The 26,568-nt window shown below is 36.7% G+C and overlaps 1 protein-coding gene across 1 annotated transcript; it reads right to left on the bottom strand.

Moving 5' to 3' along the window:
- Positions 1-1,584: 1,584 nt before the first annotated feature.
- Positions 1,585-17,216, bottom strand: ZNF475 (zinc finger protein 475). Its single transcript, XM_010227784.2, has 4 exons — positions 17,204-17,216; positions 14,450-15,051; positions 5,058-5,238; positions 1,585-1,778 (listed from the first exon to the last, which is right to left on the bottom strand). Exons 1-4 carry the CDS (start codon positions 17,214-17,216, stop codon positions 1,627-1,629), a joined length of 948 nt encoding a protein of 315 aa, XP_010226086.2. The 3' UTR covers positions 1,585-1,626.
- Between the last annotated feature and the right edge of the window lie 9,352 nt (positions 17,217-26,568).

Below are 26,568 nucleotides of genomic sequence, written 5' to 3'. Positions count from 1 at the left end.
CAGGAAGTCGGTTGCTGGTTGACACCTGTATTGTATTTTGACTTACATTTTGAATAACTCACTGACTACATAACAAAATGCTTCAGCATAAGTAATATAATAAAAAATGCACTCCATGCTGTGGAAGTATTATTTCCTTCACGTTTTTAACCCATTCGCTGATGTGTTTTGGTAATGATTCTGCTGTGTAACGCAATAGCATTTTTCAAAATAGCATGTTAAAACAGCTCTCACTGTGCATTCCTGCATAGTATCTGCCCTTTTTTGCCTGCATTGGCACTGTTATAGTCACATTTGGCACAAAGAAAAGGGTGGTATTTCATTCCAGGCGTCAGACACATCATGATTATTTTGGCTTGACGCAGATGTGTTTTTCTCTTTTACCAAGTTCATGACAAAGATGTGTTTCTCTAACTGACTTACACTATTTTTGGCATGTTTGGTTTATTGAGTAGATGATAAATCATACTATAAGGACCATTCTTAAGTAGGAAATGTCTCCAAGAAGAGGGCACTTCCATGGTGTTTTCCAAAAGCAGCCAGTCTTTGCTTGTGATTCACACTTGTATTCTTTTAGCAGAGAAAGATTTATCCATGGCAGTCAAGGACTTTGTGAGCTGCGCTTTCCCACAAGAGTGTGAATACTGCAGTGCTTCATGGATTTAAGCTCTTCAGTGGAGGCCAATGAAGAGTTCTGGTTGTCTTGCTGAGGACAAGATGGGCTTTCTCTAATTAGTCTAATTCAGCTGGAAGTCTTTACTGATTAGACAAATTTTTGATGGAAGTGAAGACCAAATTTAAGACAATTATTTAAAGTATTCATTTTCCTGAGCAACATCACTCTGACATTCTCCATTGAGACTTGGTGAGTTACTCCTCATTAAAATGCTGATTTCCTATAAGCTGCCTCCTTTTTCCTGAAGGCCTAAGTGACAGCATTCATTTAGAGCAGGACATGTATCTGAATGTCCCTGCTGACAAGGAAGCTCCTCACATTTGACTGTCTCTCCCACTCTCACGGATCTGTTGAAGAGCAAGACAACAAGAAGAATCTCTATAGGAAACTCTCTTGAGTATCTCTGTAGTGAAAGACAGCGATAGGGTATTGCAAGTAGAGGCATAACTGTTTTCCATGGTCCAGCTTTCTAAACCTGAAGGGCTATGAAAGAAGCAGAGATGAAGAATATGTCACATTTGGGCAACAGACATCCAGGCAGGACAGTGATTCAAAAAACAGCTGGTGAAGATTCTTTGGTTGAATATTCCATGTACCCAACACAGCACAGAATCAGAAGAGTAAAGATGAAATTTAACATTACCTTCAAGTACACGTATGTCCTCCCCTCTCACACTGTGATTTCAAGGTGGGTGCTACCTGAGTGTCTGAAATGAGGAGGGATTTCTGCCACCACTGCGATAAAAATCACCGCATTTGATTTCACACTGCAGTAGCTACTGCTGAGCTTTCTCTGGAGACCTTCAGACCATTTGACCTGACAATGCACTCTCCATCTGGATTTTATTGCTCTCACAGTGTGGTTGGAAGCTATGTGTGTATGTATGTATACTCCTGTGCATGCACACTCACACGTGTATATATGTGTATGCATGTTTGTTACATACACTTTACTTTGCAGGTTTCGGTTTACACGACTTCTGGTGGACGATCAGTCTGTCTGGAAGGAAAGTACGCCCGCAAATATCACATGGAACTAGCTGGTTCTGGGCGCTGATCCAGGCAGCGTTGTTTAAAGAATCAAGATCATAGAAACCTTTGGCTGGAAAATTAAAAAAAGAAAGTATCAGTTTTCATTCTGGAAAGCCACATTCAACTCTTTATGGAAAGTATTTTCAGGAAATACCTGTTGACTGAGCCTCTCAGTTTTAACCAAACCATATTGCTTTTGCAAATGAAAAAGAAAGAAATAAGTAAAAGAGTAAAAATACATATACTTATTAAAAAGACTCTGCTTTTTGTCCCAGGGGTTGAATTAAATTAACTTCAAACTGAATCATTCTGTATTGTATGAGAGAACAGAGAAACATCATGCTGTGTGTTATGATATGCATTCTTAGCTAATTATTAACATCTTTGTGTACATACTATTATCAGCAAATTTCACTTTTTGGCTTTACTTCAAGTTTTGTTTAATGAGCATGTGTTATCTGACCATGGCAATAAGAGGGAGTATATTGTGCTTGAGAATGTGGTCTTTGTACTGCCCTGGAAAAGGGGCCCAATTTTCTTCCTGTTGAAGTCTATAAAAGTTTTGCCAATAACTTAACTAAAGGTTAGGTAAGCCTAAAACGTCTTACAGAAAAAAAAATACAGTTCTTTTAAGCCACAGCTTCCAATGAGGTCATTGCACTGATGTGTCTATTGCCATCTATGCACTAACCCAGTTTTGCTCTCAGTTACTTTCCACTGCGGAAAGACTGACTGCTCTGAAATTTCAGAAGCATTCTACAAATGCATGCATCACATGTGTTTTCAAGACTGCATTTCATAATAATTTGATTATAAAAATTTGATTTTAAATAATCTTATTTATTTTCTTCTTGAATGGGCAGAAGAAATCTGTCCATCTTGAATCACAGAGCATTGTTTCAAATTCATTTCCAAAAAAGATGGGTAGGTAGCTTGATGCCTGAATTTAGATCTTAGATTTTTCATTTGAAGTACACAAAGAAAGTATCTACATGTCTTGATTTGAGCTGGATTCGCTTTGCCATTTCCAAAAGTTATAACAATACAGAAGATGTCAAAAAAAAGAAAGAAGTTTTAGCCTTTGAACTGTTAGCAGCAGACAATTTTTAAAAATAAAAGGATCTGTACATTTAAAAATGTTCCATGGTTTCTGTCATTGGCACACCATGGATCTCTTCATTAAAGGCCCATACAGTTTTAATATGACTCATATCCAATGGTTCACATTACCACAATAAGCCTTAGATCTCTTAATATGCCTGTTCCTAATGTTCTTTTTGTTAGAAGAGCAACCAAATAGTGTTTCTTTTCTTGGCTGAGACAAATAACCCCTTTGCTTGCAGGAAATGAATGTGTATTTTCTGTACTTTGGAAAGTTTATTGAATATAAAAAAAAGAGAAAAAGAGATGACTTTCTCCTTACAGGCATATGTTTGCATTCCACAAACAAAACACTATGTAATCAGGGCAGTGGTTGTCTTGCCATGACACTTTAGTTTTCAGAAAGGATTTATGCTAGTTATAAAAAGTTTTATGTAAGCAGTTAATATTTCTGAACTTATTTTGAACACTGCCCGTTCCATTCAATAACAGGGCAACCCCTCCTCCTTAAAGTGAGAAACCATGAGACATGCAGTATGTGTATGTGGTCTAAGGGTCAATTATAGCTTTTAGCAGATGATCCAGAGTATGTCTTATGGAAAAAGAACAGCATTAAGCCTATTTTCACGAGGCCAGGAGCATGAGGAACTGTAGGGGGAACAGTTTCAGCTCAGGCTACAGAACTGATCAGACTTGCATCAGCAGGGACACATGCTGGAAGCAGATCTGGGCTGCCTGGGAAGTGTGGGCACAGAGCACCTCACAGGAGACGTGTGGCGCCTGATGTGACTCACTGCAGAAATGAGACAATTTTCTGATTCATATCTGGGAGCCTTTTGCTGGATTGTTCTCTCAAAGAGTAGATGTCTTTCTGCTTCCACTCCCACATAATAAGAACAGTGTATTTCAAAATAACCTGAATTGTCCTTTTGCATCTTCCTCTCTCAGATGGGATTCTCTCTCCATTTTTTTTTACCACACATATAAAAAAGGCTAACCAACAAGAGCAAAAACAATGAAAATGCCTTTCAAACGTATCTTTTACAGCAGGTTAAACTCCTCTGCTTGACATCTGATAAACATTATTGATATTATATGAGCTACTATTATTATTATTATTTTGAACAGATGATTAGTGTTCTCACTGATGCTGCTCTGTTTCAGATACATCTCCTAAGGATATTTCTTTGTGCTGCGGTGAAGTAATATAATGTATAATTCTTTCCCAATGAATTGTGGGAGAGTTGTCTGTTTTTTTTTTTCAGACATTAAGGGAAGCTTACAAAGAACACACAAAAAAAGCTGGTGAGTTAGTCACCTGGGTGCAAATGGTCCGAACTTGGCCCAGTGTAGGTCAGACCACCTGGCAGGGTCAGGGAAGGCATCCAATGAAAGTAAATCAACTTCCAAGCAAAGCCAAAAGAAAAATTCAGTTTGATACTACAGCAAGCACACACCCCTTGGATAAATATGGGAGCCCGGCTCTGTAAGGTCCTAGGGATATAGAACCTTTATAATGTCTCTCCAAATAATTTTCTAAGGCTTGTAAATAAAAGGGGGCTAACAGCATCTACTATCTGGTTGTAGAAGATATTGCAATTTTACCTCTGCATATGTGTTTTAATAGAAACTAGAAACTACAGCATGTATTATAGGTTAGCCTTTCAAAATACCCTATTTTCTAGCAATTCTTATGCGTTTGGTACTATTTTTCTTATTTTCTTATTTTACCACTGAACTTCCATTTTAGAGGCCATTCATTGTTTATCATCGAGTAACAGCTCGGACCTTTTCTTATATATAAACATAATCAACACTCTGGGTGTAAAACCTGGCTCAGGTATCTCCGAGCCAGATCTCAGATATTTTGTTTTAATGACCGTATGGGTCAGGCCTTGGGTGCTTTTGCTCATTTTAAAATATGCTTTGCTACAGTGTCAGAAGTAGACAAAATTAATGGTCTAGTTGTGAAGCAGGTTGCTAATCTTTTCATGTTTTGATTCAGAAGGTACTGACACATAAAGAGACATGTCCTACAAGGCAAAGGAAGCTCTTATTTCTCACTGATGTAGAACAAAAGACAAACAAACAAAAAATAGAATGCTTAACAAAAAGCTTAAAACTAGGTAGTGTCCTGTGATGACTACATCGTATTTGGGCTATTGAGATGTATTCAAACCACTAAGCTAGTTCCTTTTTTTTCCTCCCACTTTCTTCATTCCATTTCCTCATTTGGTCTGTAGATTACCTTGTATGTAACTGACTTCAGGCTTTCTGGGTTCGGGCCTTCTCAAATGCTTGGGTAGCATGTCATTCTCCTGATGCCATTTCTTCAGACATTGTGGCTCATGGATACTGATAGATTTTGTTCCATACTCACGGCCACATATATAACAAATAATTGTTGGTGGCCGTCTTATCACTGGTGGCTGCAAAAAACAACAGTAATGAAGAATAAGTATTGTTTTCAACATTAATTTTGAATCTGACAACCCCGAATGAAAACAATCATGTGGAGAAAGAACTGATTCAAATCTGAGAAATCACTGTTAATGTTCCTAACAGTTTCGGGATATCAGAATTCTCTCCTGAAGCTTTTAAGATATATTGCCTCATTAACTGACACTTTGGAATAGTTATTTTCCTCTGTACATCCTGGACTGAAAACCCATGTGTGTCTCCTAATTAATAGCAATATAGTTTGCTTATTTTCACATAGTGGGCTTGCAAGATCATGAAAATGATGACTTAGCATATTCAGAGACATTTCCTCTGCTTAATCAAGTTACTGTGATCAAGTAATAGTAATCATCTTCAACACTTTTTTTTTTAATCTACTGAACAAAAGAAACATGGAAAAGAACAACAAAATCTTCCTCAGCTGAACTACTGATGTGCTAATCCAACGGCAGAAAGACCTCACCTCCAGGCAGAGCACAATTAAAGCATCATCAGACCTTAGTATCTCTCGTAAGCCAAACAGCAAGAGCAACTGTGATTAATTTGTGATTGTAGGAACTAACTGTGTTTTGCCACCGATTAATTAACTGGTGAAATTCTTGACCTTGACAGATTAAAACCTATGCAGGACACTTCAGGACTGGGGGCTAAAGAAGGAACTGTTGTTTGTTTATCCTGAAGATATCAGTGTGAATCTTGCCAGTGACTTCAGTGAGGGCAGACTGGACTCTGAACAACTCATTGTTTCTGAACTGCAGATCTGCTTTTGCATGTGGAGAAAAACAGCTTAACTAAAGAAAAAAGTATCTATCTCAATCCCTAAACCCAGAAATATATATTCTAAGCTTGAAAAATATATAATTACTGTGGAATTGCAGATTATGGACTAAACCATGTCTTTAAGCACATCCTGCACTAGGCGTGGTGTCAGTATCAGCCACACTCCATGAGCAGAGTAAAGCAGAAACATACTGCAAAGATATCATTTTGAGGCTTGTCAATGATTCTCGCAACTCAGAATTTTCCTCATTTTTTTTTTCAAAATCTATTTACTGTCAATTTATTAAGGGTAGAGAGAGAATCATGCCAGACCAAAGCAAGGGAGCAAGGGAGGTGGACATTTATTTTTTCCTCTGCTGGTTAAGACAAAGGCATAACGTATTCCAGTATTTATGACTCTGTCAGTCCATCAGCATATTCAAGAAATTCTGGGCGGCTCTTCTTGCATTTATGCTACAGTCTGAAAATGTCTTTAGTGAATAATCTGCATAAGCTTTCTTTCCTGTATCACACATGTAAACTCCATTACATGAAGAAATACTGCTCTACAAAGTGTACTTTTGCTGGGAAAAGTTCACTGAATCACACCCACAGAACAGCTGAAGTTAGAAGGGGCCTCTGGAGATCATCTTGTTCAACTACCCTGCCCAAGCAGGGAAAATCTCTGCAGGCTGACCAGGACTATGGTTCCATTTGATTTTGAATATGTCCAAGGATGGAAACTCTACAGCCTTTCTGGGCATTTTTTTTCTGGGTAAAAAAGTTTTTTTTCTTATATCCTGACACAATTTCCTGTGTTTCAATTTGTATCTGTTGCCCCTCATCCTGTCACTAGACAACACTGAGGAAGGTCTGTCTATTTTTTACTCCATTCCCTCAGGTAATTTATGCACATTGAAACAAAATCTCCCTTGAGCCATCTCTTTCCTCCCTCAGCCTCTGCAAATATGTCAGATGCTCCTGTCCCTTAAACATCTTTGTGAACACGTTCCTGGACTTGGTCCATATGCCCATGTCTTCTTTGTACGGAGAAGCCTGGAGTTGGACCCAGCACTCCAGATGTGGAGGGTTTAGCAGAGTTTAGCAGAGGGGGAGGATGACCTGCTCCAGACTACCAGCAACACTCTTCCTAATGCATTGCATGATACCAATAGACTTTGCTGTGACAGGACATTGATGACTCATGTTCAACTTGCTGCCCAGGACTCCCAGACCATTCCTTGCAAAGCTGCTTTCCACTCAATCAGCCCCCAGCTTGTACACGTTTATGGAGATACTCTTCCCCAGATGCAGCACTTGGCATTTCTCATGTTCAGACTTCCTGCGTTTGTTCTCTGATGATTTCTGCAGGCTGCTGAGGCCCTTTGACTGGAAGTAGAATCAACTTGTATATCAGCTTCTCCTCTTAGTTTTGTATAGTTTGCAAATCTGCTAAAGGTGCCCAGAGCATTAATGAAGATACTAAATGGTACTGGCCCCAGGATTGGCCTCTGGAATGTACTCCTAAATGAATGGTATCCAGGTGAACTTTCTGCCACTCTTTAGAGGCCTTTCAGCTCTCCTGAAGTTTGGGGTTGTTCTTGCTTTTTTTGCCTTACTCTGTCCTTGCAGGATACTTAATCCTACAATCACTGCAGCCAAAGGTGACTGTGACCTTCACACCCTTGTCCAGACTTTCCTTGTAATAAGTAATGTGGTCCAACAAAATGCCTTTCCTCTTCTCCTCAAACACCTGTGGTTGCAATGAATGAACTCCGGAAAACTCCGGAAATTTCTTGGATTACTTGTGCTTGCTGTACTACCTTTCCAGTATATATCAGGAGCCCCCTATGAGGACAAGGTTGTGCCAATGTGAGGCTTCTTTCAGTTGTCAGGATAAAGTCTCCTCTACTTCCTCATCAGGTGTGCTATGGCAGTCACCCACAGCAACGTCCCTTATGTTGCTCTGCTCATTTATCCTGACCCACAAACTCTCATCTGGCCCACCGCTGAACAAAGGTCTATGTATTGCAGCAACCTGAAATTAATCTGTAAAGTTCTCACACAGAATTGTGAAGTATAGACATTTTCAAGTTCTCATACGCCATGGCCTTAGACATCTTGACAACAAAATATTCAATTATATATACTACCTTCTCTTCCTATCCATAGCTGAATATAGCAAGTTATTTTTAGAAGCCCAGTAACTTTTCGTTGTCAGTTTTCACCCAGCTCCTTCTTTCAGCTAATGACTTATGCCTCCCTTGATTTTGAGGCAAGACTCTGTGTTCTGATACAGAATCTTCTGAAAGCAGTTTTTCTAGGCTCCAGTAAGTAACTTTTGGTGAGGATAATATAGTGCAAGCTCTTGAAGTGCGGGGACTCATTTCAGTGAGCATGCTTGTTATAGATACACTTGCAGTATTTTAGAACTGTTTTTCTAAAAAATATTGTATGAGAATACTGAAAACATACTTTACTTTCTAACTTTCATTAGCTTGGTCCCAGCCATTCAGCAGAATAGATGATTTACTGGATGAAAACTGGAAAATAGCAATTTGATTTACATTCAGTGTGCAGGGACCCTTTCATACCACCAGAATGGTACAAATGCATTTAACAAACAAACAAAAAAGTTTATCATGCACGATCACAATAATTTCTAGTGTAGGGAGCAGTATTATAAATACAAATCTATTGCTTCAACCAAGGTGGAAGTCCTGGTACATGATGGGTGCAAAATGACTTAAAAATTAAATACTCCCAATTAATGTAGCAGTAAAAAAAAGAAGGAAAGGAGGGAAAGGAAGGAAAGGAAGGAAAGGAAAGAAGGGAACGAAGGAAGGGAGGGAGGGAGGGAAGGAAGGAAGGAAGGAAGGAAGGAAGGAAGGAAGGAAGGAAGGAAGGAAGGAAAAAGAAAAAGAAAAAGAAAAAGAAAAAGAAAAAGAAAAAGAAAAAGAAAAAGAAAAAGAAAAAGAAAAAAAGAAATATGGCTACAACCCAGTGTTTTCTGAGAATAATATATTTCCAGAAATATTTTTCCACATTTATTTCCCGGAATTTATTTCCACAGGGAAATAAATATATTTCCCTAACGAATGGAAATAGCTTTTTATATCTGATTCCCTTGTTCAAATCCATTGGCACTTCTTCTAAAGTAGCTGTGAGATACCATGCAGTATCGAACCATTGTCTGCTAGACAAAGACTGGTCATCTCCATGATGTGTGATCTGGACAGACTGCCACAGTTCAAAGCTCCTGAATTGGCACTTTTGGCAGTCTCATCTGAGAACCTGCAGACTGAATGGGCACTATTTTGATCTTTCCAGATCCTGACAACGCTGGATTTTGTGTTGCAATTGCGGGAAACCTGGCCTGCATCTGAACAGAGAATCCTGTTTTCCGTATTTATCAAATGAGCATAACTAAATGCTACCTGGTGGAAGAAATTGTTTAAAAAAATCTGTTCATGTAGAAATCTCCCCTTTTGATCCATCACCACATATTAAATTTCACACATAAATCCTTCTCTGCAAAAGCACACACTTGCAAAAATGAAAAATTAAAACCTAAGGAGAATATCTTTAAAATTTGTAGTTAACAGCTCACTGTTCACTGCTTACCTGTCTTGGGTCTTGGGTATGGTAGGTTTTACTTCTATTTTTTTATAATTGGTATTCATCCTTCATTTCTTTTTCTTTTCAGAGTGTTTCTACCCAGAATGTCACATCTGGAGGCCTGCAGTTTGAAACTAAGCTATTTTTGTAATCACCAGAATTTTCCAACCGAGACTACACACAAGCCAGTGGCTAAACTGTCTGCTTATGGCTTTGTTTTTTGCTTTTGAAAAGAGTGTAGGGAAGAACTATTCCTGAGGAAATGTGCTACTATAAAAATACCTACAAATACCTGACAGTGCAGTTAGGTTTTCCTCTGGTGCCTCGGTATTTTCTTTTTTTTTTCAAAGACTGTCAAGTATGTCTGTGTTACCATGAATGAAGTTATTTAACTCAGAGGGCCACATAACTATGTATTTTGAATAGACCTGACGCTACCTGAGATCAGTTCCAGGCTGCTGTTATGACCTTACATGAGGTCAAACCCTCCTGTACTGAATTAAGCTTTTAATTTACTCTTACGTATGCCAATAAGATTGGCTCCCTAGCTCTGCTCTAGGAGAGAAAGACCCCCTTAATTCCTTTAATTATCCATTTAAGTTAATGGGAGGAGAAGCGACCTCCTGATCCAATGAGAACCCTCATCATATCTCTCATCATAGGCTTGAACTACCCAAAGAACAGTGGATCAGAAAAACAAAAACAAAACAAAACAACAAAAACAAAAACCAGTACAAATACTTAATGACAGCATCATGTTATATGAAAGAAACCAAGTCCATTCTGTCTGACAAGTAAGAGGCACTTTGCATAAGGCACAGAGAGACTCTATGGTGGCTCTCATGTCAACGGAGTAACGAGTTAGGGCTGGTTGCCTGCCTACGTTTGCAATGTAACAACAACACATAATTCTGCCCGATGATGCAGGTAACTACAGATTTTACTCCACTGGAATCACTGGAATCTAGTGAACATGGAATTTATGTAAATATGTAAATGCAGAAAGGCAGGAACCTCTATCACTCACAATAATAATATGCAGTGAGTTTCACTCCAACCATTCATTCCTTTTTCCTATCTGCAAATGTGCTTGCCACGAATCTTCTAATAAAAGATTCAAAATAGCAGCAATTGAGACAAATGCTGTTTGCAATTGACCTCCCATTTCCCTTAGAATTACAAGGCCCCTTAAGATGTTTACATTTTATGCAGTGGCTAGATGACTTTATGTTAAAGTAAAATATGGGATCAACATTTTGTTACATAGTTTTTCAAGACTTCTGTATTAAAATACAGAAAGGGGAGATCATTAACATCCTTTTTTACTTTGTACCTAGATAAAATAAAAGGAAGAAAACAGCAGATGGCAGCACCAGATGATCGTGATACATCTGATAGGATTTTTAGGATTAAAGTTATTACAATCTGTTGTCCAAAAAATTGTAAAATGTATATCCATAGAAAGTCATTAATACATATCTACATAGGTAGTAGAAAACATCTTGGTCTTTGAAAGAATAACAAGCACATTCTGCTCCATACAAGTCTGAGTTTCAACAGTACTGGACATCACTGTCTAAGGTATCACAGCATCTAAATAGTATGCAAGAATCGACATCTGTGAGCTGATGCAATCCCTCAGAGCCTATTAAGCATAGACTGTTTGCTTTACACTGCCAGACACAATTAACTCTGATGTGTTCATGTATTCTAAGAGCTAGAGCAGCTACTGGAAGGAATGGCTGAAGATCATTACTGACTCTCCAGCCTCCAGCACTAGGGCTGAACAGTACAGAATCATGACCAAACTGAACAAGTATTTGTCAGCATAATATTGGTCTGGCTGATCCTGGACTGCTAATGGAAAGAGAGGTCCAGGACAGCGACACCTCAGCATAAGCTGTTGCAGTTGGAAAGGTGGTCATCCTTCATAGGGAGCATGACAGAAATACTGAGCTCTATTTTCAAAATGAAGAAAATCCCCCTTTGCATTTTAGGGCCTCTTTCTTTATATTTATATATATATATATATATATAAAATATATATATATTATATATATATATATTTATATTTCTTTATATAGCAGTATTTGAGTTTTGTTAAACATATATATTGTGTTTTTTTTCATTATTCCTTTCCTCTGACATCTTACTGAATCATGAATGCATTTTAGGGCCTTTTTCTTTATATTTATATATAAATATATATATATAATATATATATTATATATTATATATATTATATATATATAAAAATATATATTATATATAATATATATTTATATATTTATATTTATATTTCGTATATAGCAGTATTAGAGTTTCGTTAAACATATATATTGTTTTTTTTTTCATTATTCCTTTCCTCTGACATCTTACTGAATCGGGACTTTAAAAAGATGTTATTTAAATGGACACATAAATAATCAACTAATTTATATTCAGAGTAGGTCTGTTAAGTGAAACTTGTACTCCTCCCAAAGTTTTCCTCCAAGAATCCCGTGAAGTCTCTCTAAAAAATATCCCTTTGACCCTCACCTTCATGTTCCATCAGGACACTATCTGAAGTAACATCAGTCCACTGAGAAGAGGGTTGGAAGCAGTTTTAATCTATATCTTTCTTGTTAACCATTTCTTGTTAACCATATCTTTCTTGTCTAACGGATGCCTTGAGCTTGATGCTATTACTGCCACAACTAAAGCAGACTACTATTTTATTATTCTGTTTGTATAATTAATAAGCAACTGAGTAGTTGGTGTAGTAAAATTAAAACCATTTGCTGGTAAAAGACAGTGAAGATTGTACAGCAGTCCATATCTTGTCTCATAATATATTGTATTTGTGGCTCCCTGCGAGCATAGTGCTTTTCAGCATCCTGTATTTGTGGAGTTTTCACAACTTTTTACCAAAGGTAACAACCCTCACATAGAAAATTGAAGCTTACAGAAAAGAAGTTTCCTTTGCTGGCTTCTTGGAAGTAGTCTTCCCAACCTGAACAACACAAAGGAGCACAGGACATTTCTTTCCGTTTTTCCTTTCCTACCTCTGTTTTCAAACTGCACCTATGCACAACAAGGTGGGTCTAAAAGTACCAAAACAAAGGAGATCAGAGAGGTAAAATCAACCTTTCCTTTTGAAAGCCATCACTAGTTAGCTCCTTCAGAGGCAATTATACCCTGCCAGCTGTACAGTCTCATTAGTTCTGCTGGGACTGCTGAGACTGAAAAACCTGTAACTTACTGGAAGCAAATGAGGAAACCTGTTGTTCAGTCACAGGGAGGAAGAAATTATAATGCATTTCATTCTGGCTCCTCAGAATTCACAGAAGGAAAAGTGGTAATAATGTTGTTGTTCAACAAGCCAGCAGATGTGACTGAATCCACGGAGGGAGCAGCTACTTGCGCAAGAGGGCAACATTTTTACAAAATCTTTCTCCATGCCAAACCACACTCCTAACTTGTTTTTGTATGTCACTATAACTCTGGACATATTTCATGATATTTAAAAAAAAAAAAATTTAAAAAAAGCATACAAAATACTGTGCAGAGGATAAACAACTCTGGTTCACTCACATGTTGTCACTGACTTTCATTGTATGGCCACCGTTAGGGTAATGCAAGGTCCTTGGCAAATGGTAGAATGTACAATATAATGTCATACATGGAAATAGCTAGTTTCCCACAGTCATAGATATATGTGCACAGTACTTTGCATTATTTGCATGTTCTGTGAAATACATTTATGTATTAGGAAAGATTTAGCTGAATATTGAACCTCACTTGCCATTACCTATTAATCAGTGGCCTTAAATAGGATAATGCAACACATTGCTGTCACATTGTCTTTATTCTCATGATAGGTGGGGTAATGCTATTATTTTCATTTTATTCAGCATCTAGAAAACTGAAAAACTGCATGATCAACGTTGTCACTTTTAAAACATTTTCAGAAATGCTCTGCATAGCATTGCATTGCTTTGGTGACCGAGACAGCTAAACCCCATTTTCAGAAGTAATGTAAGCAATAAGGAGTACAAGACCTAGTTAAAAAAACCAGGCTATTTATTTTAGACACCAGACCTAAATTTAGACAGCTATCTCTTTACAAAACTCCTGGCCAAAAGAGAGCTTGTGTGCAAACAAGCATAGGAAAAAAAAAAAAAAGACGACATTTTCCAAAACTTTGTGTAGCTTTTGGATAATGTGAATCAGCTTCTTTATTCTCAGATCTTGAATCAAATTCAATGGAAAGAAATGTGCAGTCTTGTTTATTTTTGTTGTTGTTACATTCTGAGTTAACTGTCTTTGAACATGCAGTCCTCAGTAAGCTGATGTTCCATACCAAAGTTAAGAATAATGGTAATAAATGAAAATCACTGGAGTGCTTATAGTACAAGGAAACATCATATCTCATGTTAACTAGATAAAAATGCCTAATATGTACTATGTAATATTTGAAGTATGTCTAAGCGGCTCAATCGAATCTGTTAATGAATGGTATTACATAAGGGTTCCTTTTAGAGACACGATTCTGCATAACCAAAGAGTATGAGAATTCAGCTATCCCCTTTCAATAGGAAAACAAAGGAAGTAAATATAAGACTCTTTTTGTTACTTTTATGCACACAGTATTTCACTTTCTTCTATATATTATTCAGCAGAGAAATATTTCCATGGAGTTAGAAGACTGTTCGGAAAATGAAGAAGTTTTAAACTTTGAGTCGAGAACACAGTCCCACCTGGAGTACATAGCATCAAAATGTACCCAGCACACTTTCACAGCACACTTACTTAGCAGTTTACCTTGTCTGATATGGCTGGTGCCGCCCCACTCTTCTGCTGACCTTCACCAGACAGACCAGTACGTGTTGAGCCAGACCCAAAACTTGGGCCCTTACCAGATTTATGGGGTTTAGAACATGAAACCCCACTGCTATTTCCTTTGCAACTCTTTTGGTGTACAGTGAGACGATCAGGAAGAAATGTCCTGCCACAGCTCTCACAAGGCAGGAGCTGGTCTTGAGCACTCTGGTATGCTGCCTCATTTTCAGCTGTAAGCGTACAGGAATCACGAGCATGGGCCTCAGGTCTCCTGGGCTCCATTCTTCGGAGATGCTTTGGTAGCTGATCATTTTCAATACGCCACTTCTCTAGGCACTGCGGTTCATGTATAGAGATAGACTGGGATCCAAATTCTCTGCCACAGATATAACACACTCTAAAGCCAGGTCTTCTTGGTGGGATGACCGGTCGATTCAGTGGTGTCTTAGACATGTTTGAAGAATCTGACTGTTTTGATATTACTGCAGTACCTGGTCGTCTTTCCTTGGGGCCTGCTTCAAGATACACTATTTCTGGCAAAGAAGTTACAGCAAAATCTGACCCACTGGATGATGAAACCTGTTCTGAAAGCAAAATGATGGAACTATTAGGACGGACCTCTCCAACTTTAGCAGAGTTTTACTAGTTTTGTTTGGATTCCTTTTCTTTACATTGTTTCCACGAAGGGCAAAACATTTTCAGAATTCTCTCTTCTACACAGATAGGGCTTGAGAAAGGCTGCCATCCAGTGCAATGCTCTGAGATGTAATTCTGTTAATTTATATTCATGGATCTCAATTTACCAAAGATTTTAAAACTGAAAAACTGCACCTAATGGTCTTTTCAGTGGGGAAGAGTGCTTCTGCGTAATTTTGTTTTGTCTTTAGGTTTTATATGATCCTGAAGCAAGTAAAATCCATACACATTAACAAATACCACATCTCTTTTTAAAGTTAGCAACAGATGGTTTATCACCAAAGTCAGTATTACTCTGTTCTATTTTTAAATAACAGACAAATAACATCAAATATATCCTATCTCTAATCATGAGTTGCACAATATAAATCTGAAACTTTAGAGTCAGAGGATGTAAAGTCATGAAGGGCATAAAGAAAGGTTTGTATGAACTTAAAGTGCTGAAATATGCACAGCATTTAGTATAATCAATATGTATGATTCATTTTCAGCTACTGATAGAACTGGCATCTTGATGGCAGTCTTTAATTTCTAAACTAGTTATGTTATTAGTTAGACATCATTTATCTGAGAAAAAAAAAAAAAGCTAAGAAATCCCTGTATGAAGGAGCTGATGTTAATGTCCATTCTCTAAAAGCACAGTCAATTAAAAAGGAAAATCTTCCCATTCAGGAGGTTGAAAGAAATTATTAGGATCCCCACTCAGCATTTGTGAGGTGGCATCTCAAATTCTCTCTCCAGTCTTGGGCCTTCTAGGATAAGACAGACATTAATAAATGTGACCAATTCCCATCAAGGACCATTAAGATGATCTGGGGCTGAAGCAAACAATATGCTAGGAGAGGCATTGTGTTTGTTCAGTCTCAAGTGGTATGACTGAAAAGGGGATCTAACAGCAGTTTCAAAGTATCTAAAAGAGTTTTTACAGAGGAGATGGATGGAGCCAGGCACATCTCAGAGTTGCACAGGGATAGAACAAGAGGCAATGATCATGAACTGCAGCAAGGGAAATTCCCACTGTGTATACAGAAAAAGATATTTTATTGTGAAAATCAACAAGCACTGAAAATGGGCTCTGTGTCCCCGGAGGTGTTCAGAACTCAGCTGCATAAAACCCCAAGCAATTGTTCTAAGATTGAAGCCAGCTCTGCTTTGAGTAGGAAGTTGTACTATGTGACTTCCAAACAAATATGTTCTAACACTGCAGGAGTCTCCGAAGTCTGATCATTAAGGCTCAGTATATGATTCCAGTTCCTCCTAACTTAGCATGGATGAAATTTAAGGTCATCATGCACCAACACTATACCAGTTACAGGCTGTCATTTTAATCCTTTTCACTTCCTTTTATTTCACTGTGAAATAAATTCGCTTTAGACAAGAACTCGTTAGTAGAATGAAAGCCACTTTAATCCACACAAAAGCATTAAAATATATCTTATGTGATCTTTCTGATTCTCTAGGATGTATTTGATACCATAATAACTTGAAGGTCTGCCCATCTCTGAAAGTCTAATAGGCAGACCAAATTCCACTCTGCCATAAATCTGGATTTTTGTTATTAGCTTCAATGGCAGATGTTTACACATATCACCTTATCTAATAGTTTATATGACTGGTTTGCACAAACAAGAGTTTTACATTATTATGATGGGAATAGCACTATTTTCAAGTTAAATTTGATTAAAAAATGAGAAATGGATCTGTATTTGAAATTAAAAATCCAGGACTTCCTGTTTACAAGAGTCTAAGGCTGAAATAGCTATGCAGTAGTTGAATTTTGTTGATGTGAAATGTGAGAAGAGAATCAGACCCCTGTGGTACAAAAGATAAATGAAAAATAGTTAAGTATTTGACCTCTCACAAAACCAGTTTTACACTGAAATATCCTTTGATTACCTTTGGAGTCTATTGCAGTAGAAACAATATGTGCCTTGTCTTAAGAAAATACAGGAAATCTTGACTATTCAAGATGACCTAAGATTTTCATTTTGATCAGTTTTGCATATGTGATACTTGAACAAATATCTTACTGAGAATTACTTTTTATCTCCATGACATCCTTCTTCCAAGCATTTCTGATTCAGTGTTTACTGGAAGACAAGTTCATGATCACAGATGTAACAAACTTGAAAATCCAGACAAGGTACTGGCACATAAATTTGATCCTGTATAAAAGAAACAAATGTAACACATGTAAAGTAAATGACTACATACAACAACTGAATTTATAAGCAGCTATATTCAGTTGGACTTTAAATTCTTAATGAAGTTACAGAATCAAATTAGCAGTGAGGTTTGGATCACATTAAGTAAGCGTAAGTGAAGAAAAGCAAAAAAAAAAGCTTTAATCCTCAGTATAATGTAAATTTTCTGTTAGGAATTCCATGGATACTTAAAGGTTAGTATGAGCTCCAAGATAAAAGACTTGTCTCACATCTTGTTTAGTGGAATCCTACCTAATATTTAGATATTAATAAAAAGTCAAAGGCCTAATGAAGCTGTGCTTTTGAATTCAGAATTTATGCCCAGTCTTGTGTTCAATTTTGTAATGTGAGGTTTTTCAAAATGATTTTTTTCTTCTGCTTGGCAACTACAAAAATAGACTTTTAGGGACAGAGGTAAATGTTAGTTTTCACTCGTGTTAGTACACCACAGCCTAGTTAGTTCTGGGAGTGTGGGCTAAAATCACTCCTGAGTCACCTACCAGTAAATGAACTGAGAGCTGTATCCCAAACAGAGGCCAAATTCTTGAGCAATAACGATTTAAGATGAGCTTTATTGATGGAAAAGGTGAATAACAAAGGAAGAGACAAACAGCTTGACTTACAAGTCCCACCTGTAACTTACAAGTTTTGCTTGTAAGTGTAGGAAACTGTGATATGCCAAGAAAAGCCTGGCATGACAAAAACAGGACAATAAATTTACAACTATGAGATACTGGTTTTGCAGCTAATTTTCCAGAGCTGAGGGAAAATTTAAAAGGTTTGAGTTTCAACCTTCTCAGAGTCCAATTTAAAATTAATAGATTATCCTATTAATCACTTAAATTGTAATTGCTACTGCAGTGTCTGTGAATTCATAGGCAACTATAGAACAAGAGAGAACTATTCCATGCCCTTATGTATTTCAAACCCAAATGTAAAAAAAATCATATAAATCCTATTTATGTCACATTAAAAATGCTTGTAGCTTCATGATGTTTAAAATATGAGTGAGTTATACTGTACAACACAGACGTGAAATGAATACTCTGCTTAACAAATGAAAGTGACTTACCCAAAGTCTTGTTGCACATGGTTAGACATGTCAAAAATAAATCCTTCATCTTTGATTCTTATGCTTCTGGCAAAAGCAGAAGACACTTCTCTTTTCCAGTTTATCCAGAATCCAGGGACCAACATATGACAACGACCTTTTAATGCCTAATTGTCTTTAGCAACTCGGTTGTTAGTGATTGCCTGATTGCTGGGCTTTCTGTTTGTTACCGACTTAATATATTGGCATATATGCATATTTTGCAGCCAAATCTTATTAGAGGCAGAGAACTGTGTTAAAATAATTCATGATACATAATGACAAATTTAGGAGTCTTTTCTAGTTTTTTGCAAGCTACTGTGAGAGTATTAGCTTTCCCTGTTTGTTAATTCAACCTTGGAGAATTTTTACCTACAGGTTTTCTAAGGACTTACACCTTCATACTTGGCACTCTAGAGAAGGTACCTTTTCCATACCTTAGAAAACCTTACTAAAAAAGACATCAACAAAGAAGCACTTCAGACAGGACTCAGAGTATTTTTTGCTCCAGACATTTCAGGAGACCCTATTTCCTTCAAGAATTTCAGTTTTTCAGAGTGATGCCCATCCTACAAAGCAGCACTCACATTTCTGGCTTGAACATTCACACAGTTGCATATTCCAGGGACATTTGTGATACTTGTTCATTTTACAAAATCCCCTGTGAAGATCAGATTTGCAAATTGTACGCAAATATGCAAACTGGAAGATAGGAAGACCATCAGAGCCAACTTGTAACAAGTCACCATAAAAGAGGATTTTAAAACTAGCTGGTAAAAAATAAATCATTCAGGGATTGTAGACTTCTCAACACTTAACACCTCTAAAATTCTATTACGTAACTGCCGTCTACTGAGTAACATTGTAAAGGCCAAGGTTGCCATCTTCTCTCATTCCTGAAGGTATTGAATATTCATATACTGTTCGCTAGAAGGTACAGAAAGTTTAGCACTGAAATTTTATCATAGGTATCAAAAAGCATTTTTGTCCAATACCTTCAGAGTGTAAAATTGTGAAACATTCGGAGGAAAACCTACTAAAAATAACAATCACACAATACACTCAAACACAAACACACTAACAATCATAAAAATAACAAAGAAACAAAGGTTACAAGCAGTTTGGACAATAGCAGTTAATAACACACACACAACTAGCTGGCTTCAGAGTGGCGCTCTCCCAGTCCTAAAGAAAAAAAAATTTCCCCACAGATAAGTCCTCTTTCTCTTTTACTCTTTGTAGAAAATATCAGAAAGGTTATTCATGAAACAAATACAAAAACCTTTTCATTATTTTAGAATTTTTAATTTTTCTGACCTTGACTTTATGAGAGGCTGATTACTTTGCACCACAAACTGCTACTGCATGACTTTGGCAGGCCCAAATGGTAGTGTACATTGATGCAGCTATGTACATCAAATTTCAATACATTTGCAAACTAGCGGAGGGGCTGCTCTACTGCAAGGCGCTTTCAAAGACTAGGAGAGTTTCCAGGGCGGGTGGCCTATTGGATGAATCCAAGTTGAGAAGTAGCCAAGCTCTTTAGGAGGATAAAGGGAATGCAGAGCCAAGAAAACATTAGGATCACAAGAAGAGAGGAGATAAGGTATTGGAGGGTCACAGGAAGGGAGCATGAAAAAGTTCAACTACATTTCAGGGAACTTCTGCACTTTGCAAGGCTGTAATCCTAACTACATGTTCTGTTTACTCATTTATGTCGTAAAGATACTTTCTGCTACCTGGGACAATTTTTAAATCAACACTGGATGAGAAACTGACTACGACATGAAGAATGCTAGGTGACTAGATGTATTACTGTTTAAGAATGAATCAGTCAATAAAAGATGCTATAAACAACCTATTAACAATATAACCTATTGTTGGATTTCCAAGCTTGCTATTGTAAATACTTCATAAGAGAATTATGCTTCCTTATGGGGATTACACCATTTCATCTACATTTATCCCTCCTAAGTTGACCATTTTTATTTCAAAAGTTCCTATAAATTCAGTTTGAAATGAAAATGCATAACGGCAATTCAAACCTTCTTCTCTCAAGGTCAGTGATAGAGACACAGAAATCAGTCGGGATTGGGATTTATCATTTCTTTTAAAAACATAAAACTTTGTTTTTTTTTCCTTTTAAAAATGTTACATGTTGTTTAATAATATGAGAAGATAGAGTTGGTCTTTGCATATAGTTGTTGGGAAATATTCTGCTCCTCTGCAATTCCACTGAATGCTGCAATACTTATTAAATATCTCATGAATTGCAAATGACAAGGCTTATACAAATAACATATTCAATTTAATTTAAAGCAAATAAGTATAATGACTTGTTCAACATTAGGCTGAAAGTTTCACTTTATGCAAAAGAGAAACGAATTAGAAGACTGCTAATAGTTCAGTAATTTTTGTCCTGAAGGGGGAATGGGTACTCTTGCACACCTTGTTTTTTAGCTTATTCAGTCCAAAAATTGAAACAACTGCATTGTTAACCAGGCTTTAGTAACACTGTGTTCTCTTAGCTATCATGATGTAAATGCAATTCAAACTATAGGCACAAGTTTATTCCCTCATATGGCCTTTGGTCTTCCCTCATGTCAGTGTTGGAACTTGGAAAGAAAGCTGACACATACGTTTCCTATTTCGTGTATTCAGTCCTTCCTGAAGAGTGACCCTTTCTGTTTCTCATCTGTCTTGATTCTCTCATGTAAACAATTCCTCAAAACCCATTATCGGGTCATTTTACAAGCCTGGATTTCTTGACTGAACTGAACAAAACATACTCGTACTAGCTGGGGGATTAAATTGGTCATTTCCAACAACTCCTCAACACTACTGCTTTTGACTTAGCTCGAATTCTACATGGAGACTTCAAGGTTGAAAAACAAAAACAAAAAAACAAAAATAAAACAGAGTTTACCTTGTGGAAGAACACATCACATGAACTGCCCTGCTGCCAGAAAACAAATGTGGTTGTTCAGTGGGCAAGGAACAGAATCAGTTGTAATAACCTGGGAAATCTGTTTGTGTATTATGCATTATGCTCTTATGAAGACTGACTGACATCACAGACTGTCCATTTGCAGCTGTGTCAGACTCCATAAGCTCCATTTTAAATACATGGTTGTGTTATCTCCTCTCTTCCCCCTTGCCTCCTGAAAGGGACATGACAAATCCTGCAACAAACAACACAGAGCTAAAATCACAGGTCATGGAACTTTCAAGTTTACACATTCCAAAGAAACAGCCCTTGCACATCCTTGACTCCCTGTGAAAGAGTAACAATTTACAAATGTAAATTGGAAAAGGGGGAGTGAGCGTAGAGTATATGCCTTACAATTCAGATTTCTCAGATTCAAGAGTTGCTAGGTATGAAAGCCCTTATTTATGCTTCCCTATTGAGTCTTCCCTTTGTTTCCCTTCAAGACTATATTTGAGCTTGTCTGCTCATTCTGCCTTTGTAACAGAAGTTACGTCTGCATTTGTAACAGTTATTGCTACGAGGATTAGTTCATAAATGTGATTCACTTCCTAAACTGAAATAAACTCACAAGCGTTGTGAAAAGTAAAGTCATATCACTTGCACCACCTCAATTCATTGTTCCAGAAATTCTATTTTGATTTTTTTTTTCAATTTTAAATGTATTTTAAATTATTGCAAATGAAACAACACGCAACGTTTAGCTACAATAGTGCCTGTAGATCCTAGTGTCTTAATCTGAGCTGGACTACTTAAAAATCAGTCTAAGAAAGAGGACAAAAAAGATAACAGGTAGAGAAAACAAACAAACAAACAGACAGACAGGCAGAAAAGAGAGAGGAAGTGATCTGCTCAACTTAATGCATCTAGCAGAAAGAGAAGGAAATGAATATAAATTTTCTGACATCCAGTTGAATGCCCCAATGCTAAATCAGTCTGGTCACAGAGTTTTCAAAGGCTGATCCCTAACTTTATAAAAGGATTTTTGTTACGTTTACATACGAAAGAGGTGTCCGAAGGGACCAAACTTGCATCTTGTTTTCATTGCCAGAGAGCTTTGCTTCAGGCTCTGTTTCCAAATAAAAATGTTTTCTATGAGGCCTCCCATTATTCCCATTATTCTTTAGGGGAAATAAAACTAAATGACTATCTCAAGCAGTATTTTTTCCTTGTGCTAAATGTTGTTTTGAACTGCTCAATTATAAATCTTTTTGCAAACCTTTTAAGACAAAATACTCAATCATAAATTGGACAAACTGTTGGACAATCTACACTATCTTACTGCTGGATCTGTTTTTCACTGACAGATAAAAAGAAAGAAAACATTGTTATGTTTCCAACAATATTTTTAGCAAATTAACCGCATATTAAAATCCTCACTTTTTTTAGCTTAGCACTGCACTTTCTCCAGATCTCCTGGCTGGAGAAATCTCCTCTGATTAGTGTTAGAGATAAATTTTCTCTTTCCGTGATGTGAAAAGAAGAAACTATTATCTGATTAAACCTTCATAAAGATTGAGGAGATGTAGGAAATCCATAGTATTCTATTCAGTTTTGCTTTATCTTGTCAGAAGTGAGCAAAACCATGTTTTTTAAGCACCTCATCTCAAAAAACAATTGCAAGCTTTAAACACACAAATATTGGCATGTTCACCCACTTCTGGCAGCTGCAAGGCCCTGTAAGCCTCTAAATCGTAACATCACAGCAGCTTGGCTTAGATATCTTATGAGTAATGCACACTCAGAAACATCCAAGTATGAAGCTTGTTCCATCAGAGGGTCTAGCTGCACGTATAGCAGTAACATCTCCCCAGTACATCTCCATCTTCAGCTTAGGGGTTGGTGATTACACCTTCATCAAACACTGGTGCACTCAGATGAGGACAAAGCAAGCATACTTGAAAATAAAATATACCAAGTTAAAAACTCCTTGTTTCCTGATGAATACAAACATGCTAGAACAGATTGGGAACATTCGAACAAGCAGTTTTCCCACTGCTAGGTGTTTATTTGTCAAAACTAAAACTTTCTTCAAAAAAGTACCTGTATCAATTGCAAGGGAATAAGAGAGAAAATAAACACGTGTGTGTGTGTATGCGCAAAGGTTTTGAGAAAGCAAGTGAAGCAAAATCTCTAGCCCCAAGGATTTTATATGATTTTTCTTATGACAACTTCTTAAGGTGTTTATAATGGGACAATCAACCTAGTTAGAGGCTTTTGTAATCTTCCTCTAACCTACTTTAAGTGCCTATGCCTATCTTTGGATTTGAGTCACTTCCTATCTAAAACTTTATTGGCCATCCAAAATTCACTGAAGCCAATAGTAGTCACAGTATATATGGCTTTTGAGGCAGCCACATGTATAATTAGGCAGTTCCAGTAAGTTCATGATGGTATTACAAGAGAAAGCTGCTTAGTGAACCAGCAGTGCTCTCCTATACTTTGACCTCCTTTGCCCAAGCGAAGAAAGAATTCCTTAGATTTGAAATAAAATGTAACCTTATCTGATGGAATTAAAACTATCACTAGTTGAGATACAAGTAAAACATTATACCTTTTTATGTTAAAGGCAGTATAATGTACTTATCTTTGCAAATATATACAAACAGTTTTTTACAGAAGGTGCATTTTTCTTAGTAATGCATAGTAACTTTTCAGAATGATGAATGATTACCTTATTTTTACTCAGATGCAAGGTAATCAGAATGATTACCTTGTTTTTACTCAGATGCAATTATTTAATGCACTTGTCTCAGTCTTTATATCAATAATGTTACCTTTTCTTCAGATATCTATCTAGTCCTGTGCAAAAAAAGCAAAGGAATATATTATCATGGATAGATTCCCAAATCGGGTGACACTGAGGACATCAAGCATGTCACACTCTTAATGTCTATTGCTCCAGTAGGTCTGCAATATTTAGCACTATATGAGACATACAGAGCATACTAGATATGTATGAAGTGATAAATAGAACGTTTACACCTGTTTGCAGCATGAGAGTGCTACAGTAAGCAGGATAAAAAATCAGTTTACATAGTCCAAAGGGAACCATATACTTCCTATCTCAGGTGTCTCCATTCAACAATTTCATTTATGGGACGGATATATGCAGAATCAGACTGGGAATGTCTGAGATTTGAAGGTAAATGTGCTTATACCTGGGAAATTGGGGCAATAATTTCAGGAAAGGAAGGCAATCATTTAAAAACAGAAAAACAAACACTCCTCCACACACACACACAAAACAGACAGATAAATACATCTGTATATAGGAGTCTGATTCAAGATACCTTGGCTTGTATAAACTATCACAAGACAGTGAAAATCAACAGAGCAATAACAATTTACTTCTGCTGAAAGCCTGACAGTAATAGGTTAGAGTGATTCAGTGAAGAGATGACACTATTCTCAGTGATGTCAATTACCACAGTTACATTACATAGGATAGAAATAATCAGAAAGGGTAAATGTTTTCATTTTTTATAGTGTGAATCAACTGATCATTTGCAACAGAAAGAAACTGCTGCTGCTGACAGATGATTACATAATTACTTAACTACAAAAATTACTTAGTTTTTGCACCTTTGGTATGAATAGAACATTCAGCTGGATAGCTTATCTACCACGGCAAATCCTAAACTCAGGAGGATAAAGCAGTTATTTAAAATAATAGGAAAATGAAATAATAACAAGCAGAAAGCAAAGATAAATACAGAAGTGACAGTGAAAATCTAGGCAAGTACATGAAATTATACAATGTGAAAAATAGTTAAAATAACAAATCAAAGGACATCCTATTTCTTTTGTGAAAAGTTGGTTATTCCTAAGAAGAAATAATTAAATACACATTCTCATATCTTGCAAGAACAATACAGCAAATGCTAATATCTTGCAGAATATTAAAGTAACACCCAAAATAAATTAGCCACCTATTAAATCTCTGTTGCAAAAGCAGTGCCCTAGAAGAACATCAAAATATTCATCAGATCCAGCGTACTGTTTCAGGACACTGAGGCAGTACAAACTTGAGGAGATCTGAGTATAAATTACTTTATTTTTAAATTGTTGGTGATGAAACCTAAAAATATCATTTATTTACATTATCGTTTTTCTCTTCCAGATTAGATGGTCATTTTTTTTAACAAGTGTGAGAGGCCATGACTGATGGCCTCTTCATCAAGTTTTAACTATAACTGTTGCACTCTGGTGATTCTGAAATTTGTTACATTTACATTTACATTCATAACTGTTATTCATGTACCTGTTCACACTGTTTTATTTCATATTGTATAAATCTTTAGATACCAGGATCTTACCTAATTCCATGAGCCAATGGAAAAAAAAAAAAAAAACACAAAACATACGGAGTAGAAGCCTGAGATAACTGCTGGGCTTATTCATCTTGCTAGAAACTAGTGCTTGATATTGTAGATTCTTGGAAATAAAGCAAACAGAAAAATCAATTTTAAATAAAAATAAAAAAAAAATGAAGTCAATTATGTTAAAATATAATTAGAATAATCATTTCACTGAGTGTATCTTGAGAGGCAATGTTGTATACACCAGTTTCAAGCTAAACCACTTGGAAATTAATGTCTTCTGTTTCATTTGTGCTTTCCAAGCAAGAAGTTCCTATTTTTTACAGTAAACCTTCTTAGCATCATATATTTTCCAGGAATACAACTGAACGAAGCCCTTTCTGTGATAAGGGGTAACAAAATTATGTGTCAGGTAGGATTATCTTCCTTAGGGTGTGTGATTTCTAGCTGTTGGTATTCAAAATATTTGTCCTTTAGGATTCTAATTGTATTTTTCAGCCTCTTAAATCACTCAAATAAATGAAGTCTGTCAAGGAAAGGTATGTGGAGTTAAGAAATTAGAACGTCTGACCTGGTATATCATTGGTCACACTCCATTTTTGCAAAGCAGATCTCTGCAGAGAGAAAATAAATACATCGACCTTTCCATAAGCACTTTCCATAAGCACATAGTAGCTGATCTGAAGGGAGAAAGTAACACAAATTTTAACTCACTGTCCCTTCTACTTATTTATAATTGGCCCCATGTGATCTGTGGGAATCCTGTCTTGGGCTACCCTGATGCCAGCTACTGATCTATTGGG

Source organism: Tinamus guttatus, unplaced genomic scaffold (genome assembly GCF_059628265.1).
Source record: "Tinamus guttatus ecotype Peru unplaced genomic scaffold, ASM5962826v1 Tinamus_guttatus_pri_ptg000591l, whole genome shotgun sequence".
NCBI lineage: Eukaryota > Metazoa > Chordata > Aves > Tinamiformes > Tinamidae > Tinamus > Tinamus guttatus.
Note: the sequence above shows the minus strand (reverse complement) of the source record. Positions and strands in the feature narration are given on the sequence as shown.

What these genes read in the sequence shown, in the direction of transcription:
- ZNF475 (XM_010227784.2), bottom strand. An exon ending in CACCAGCCATATCAGACAAG is followed by an intron (nt 5,239 to 14,449) that starts GTAAACTGCTAA and finishes TGTTTTTTGCAG; the next exon opens with CCACCAGTGATAAGACGGCC. An exon ending in TGAAGTCAGTTACATACAAG is followed by an intron (nt 1,779 to 5,057) that starts GTAATCTACAGA and finishes TTAATTTTCCAG; the next exon opens with CCAAAGGTTTCTATGATCTT.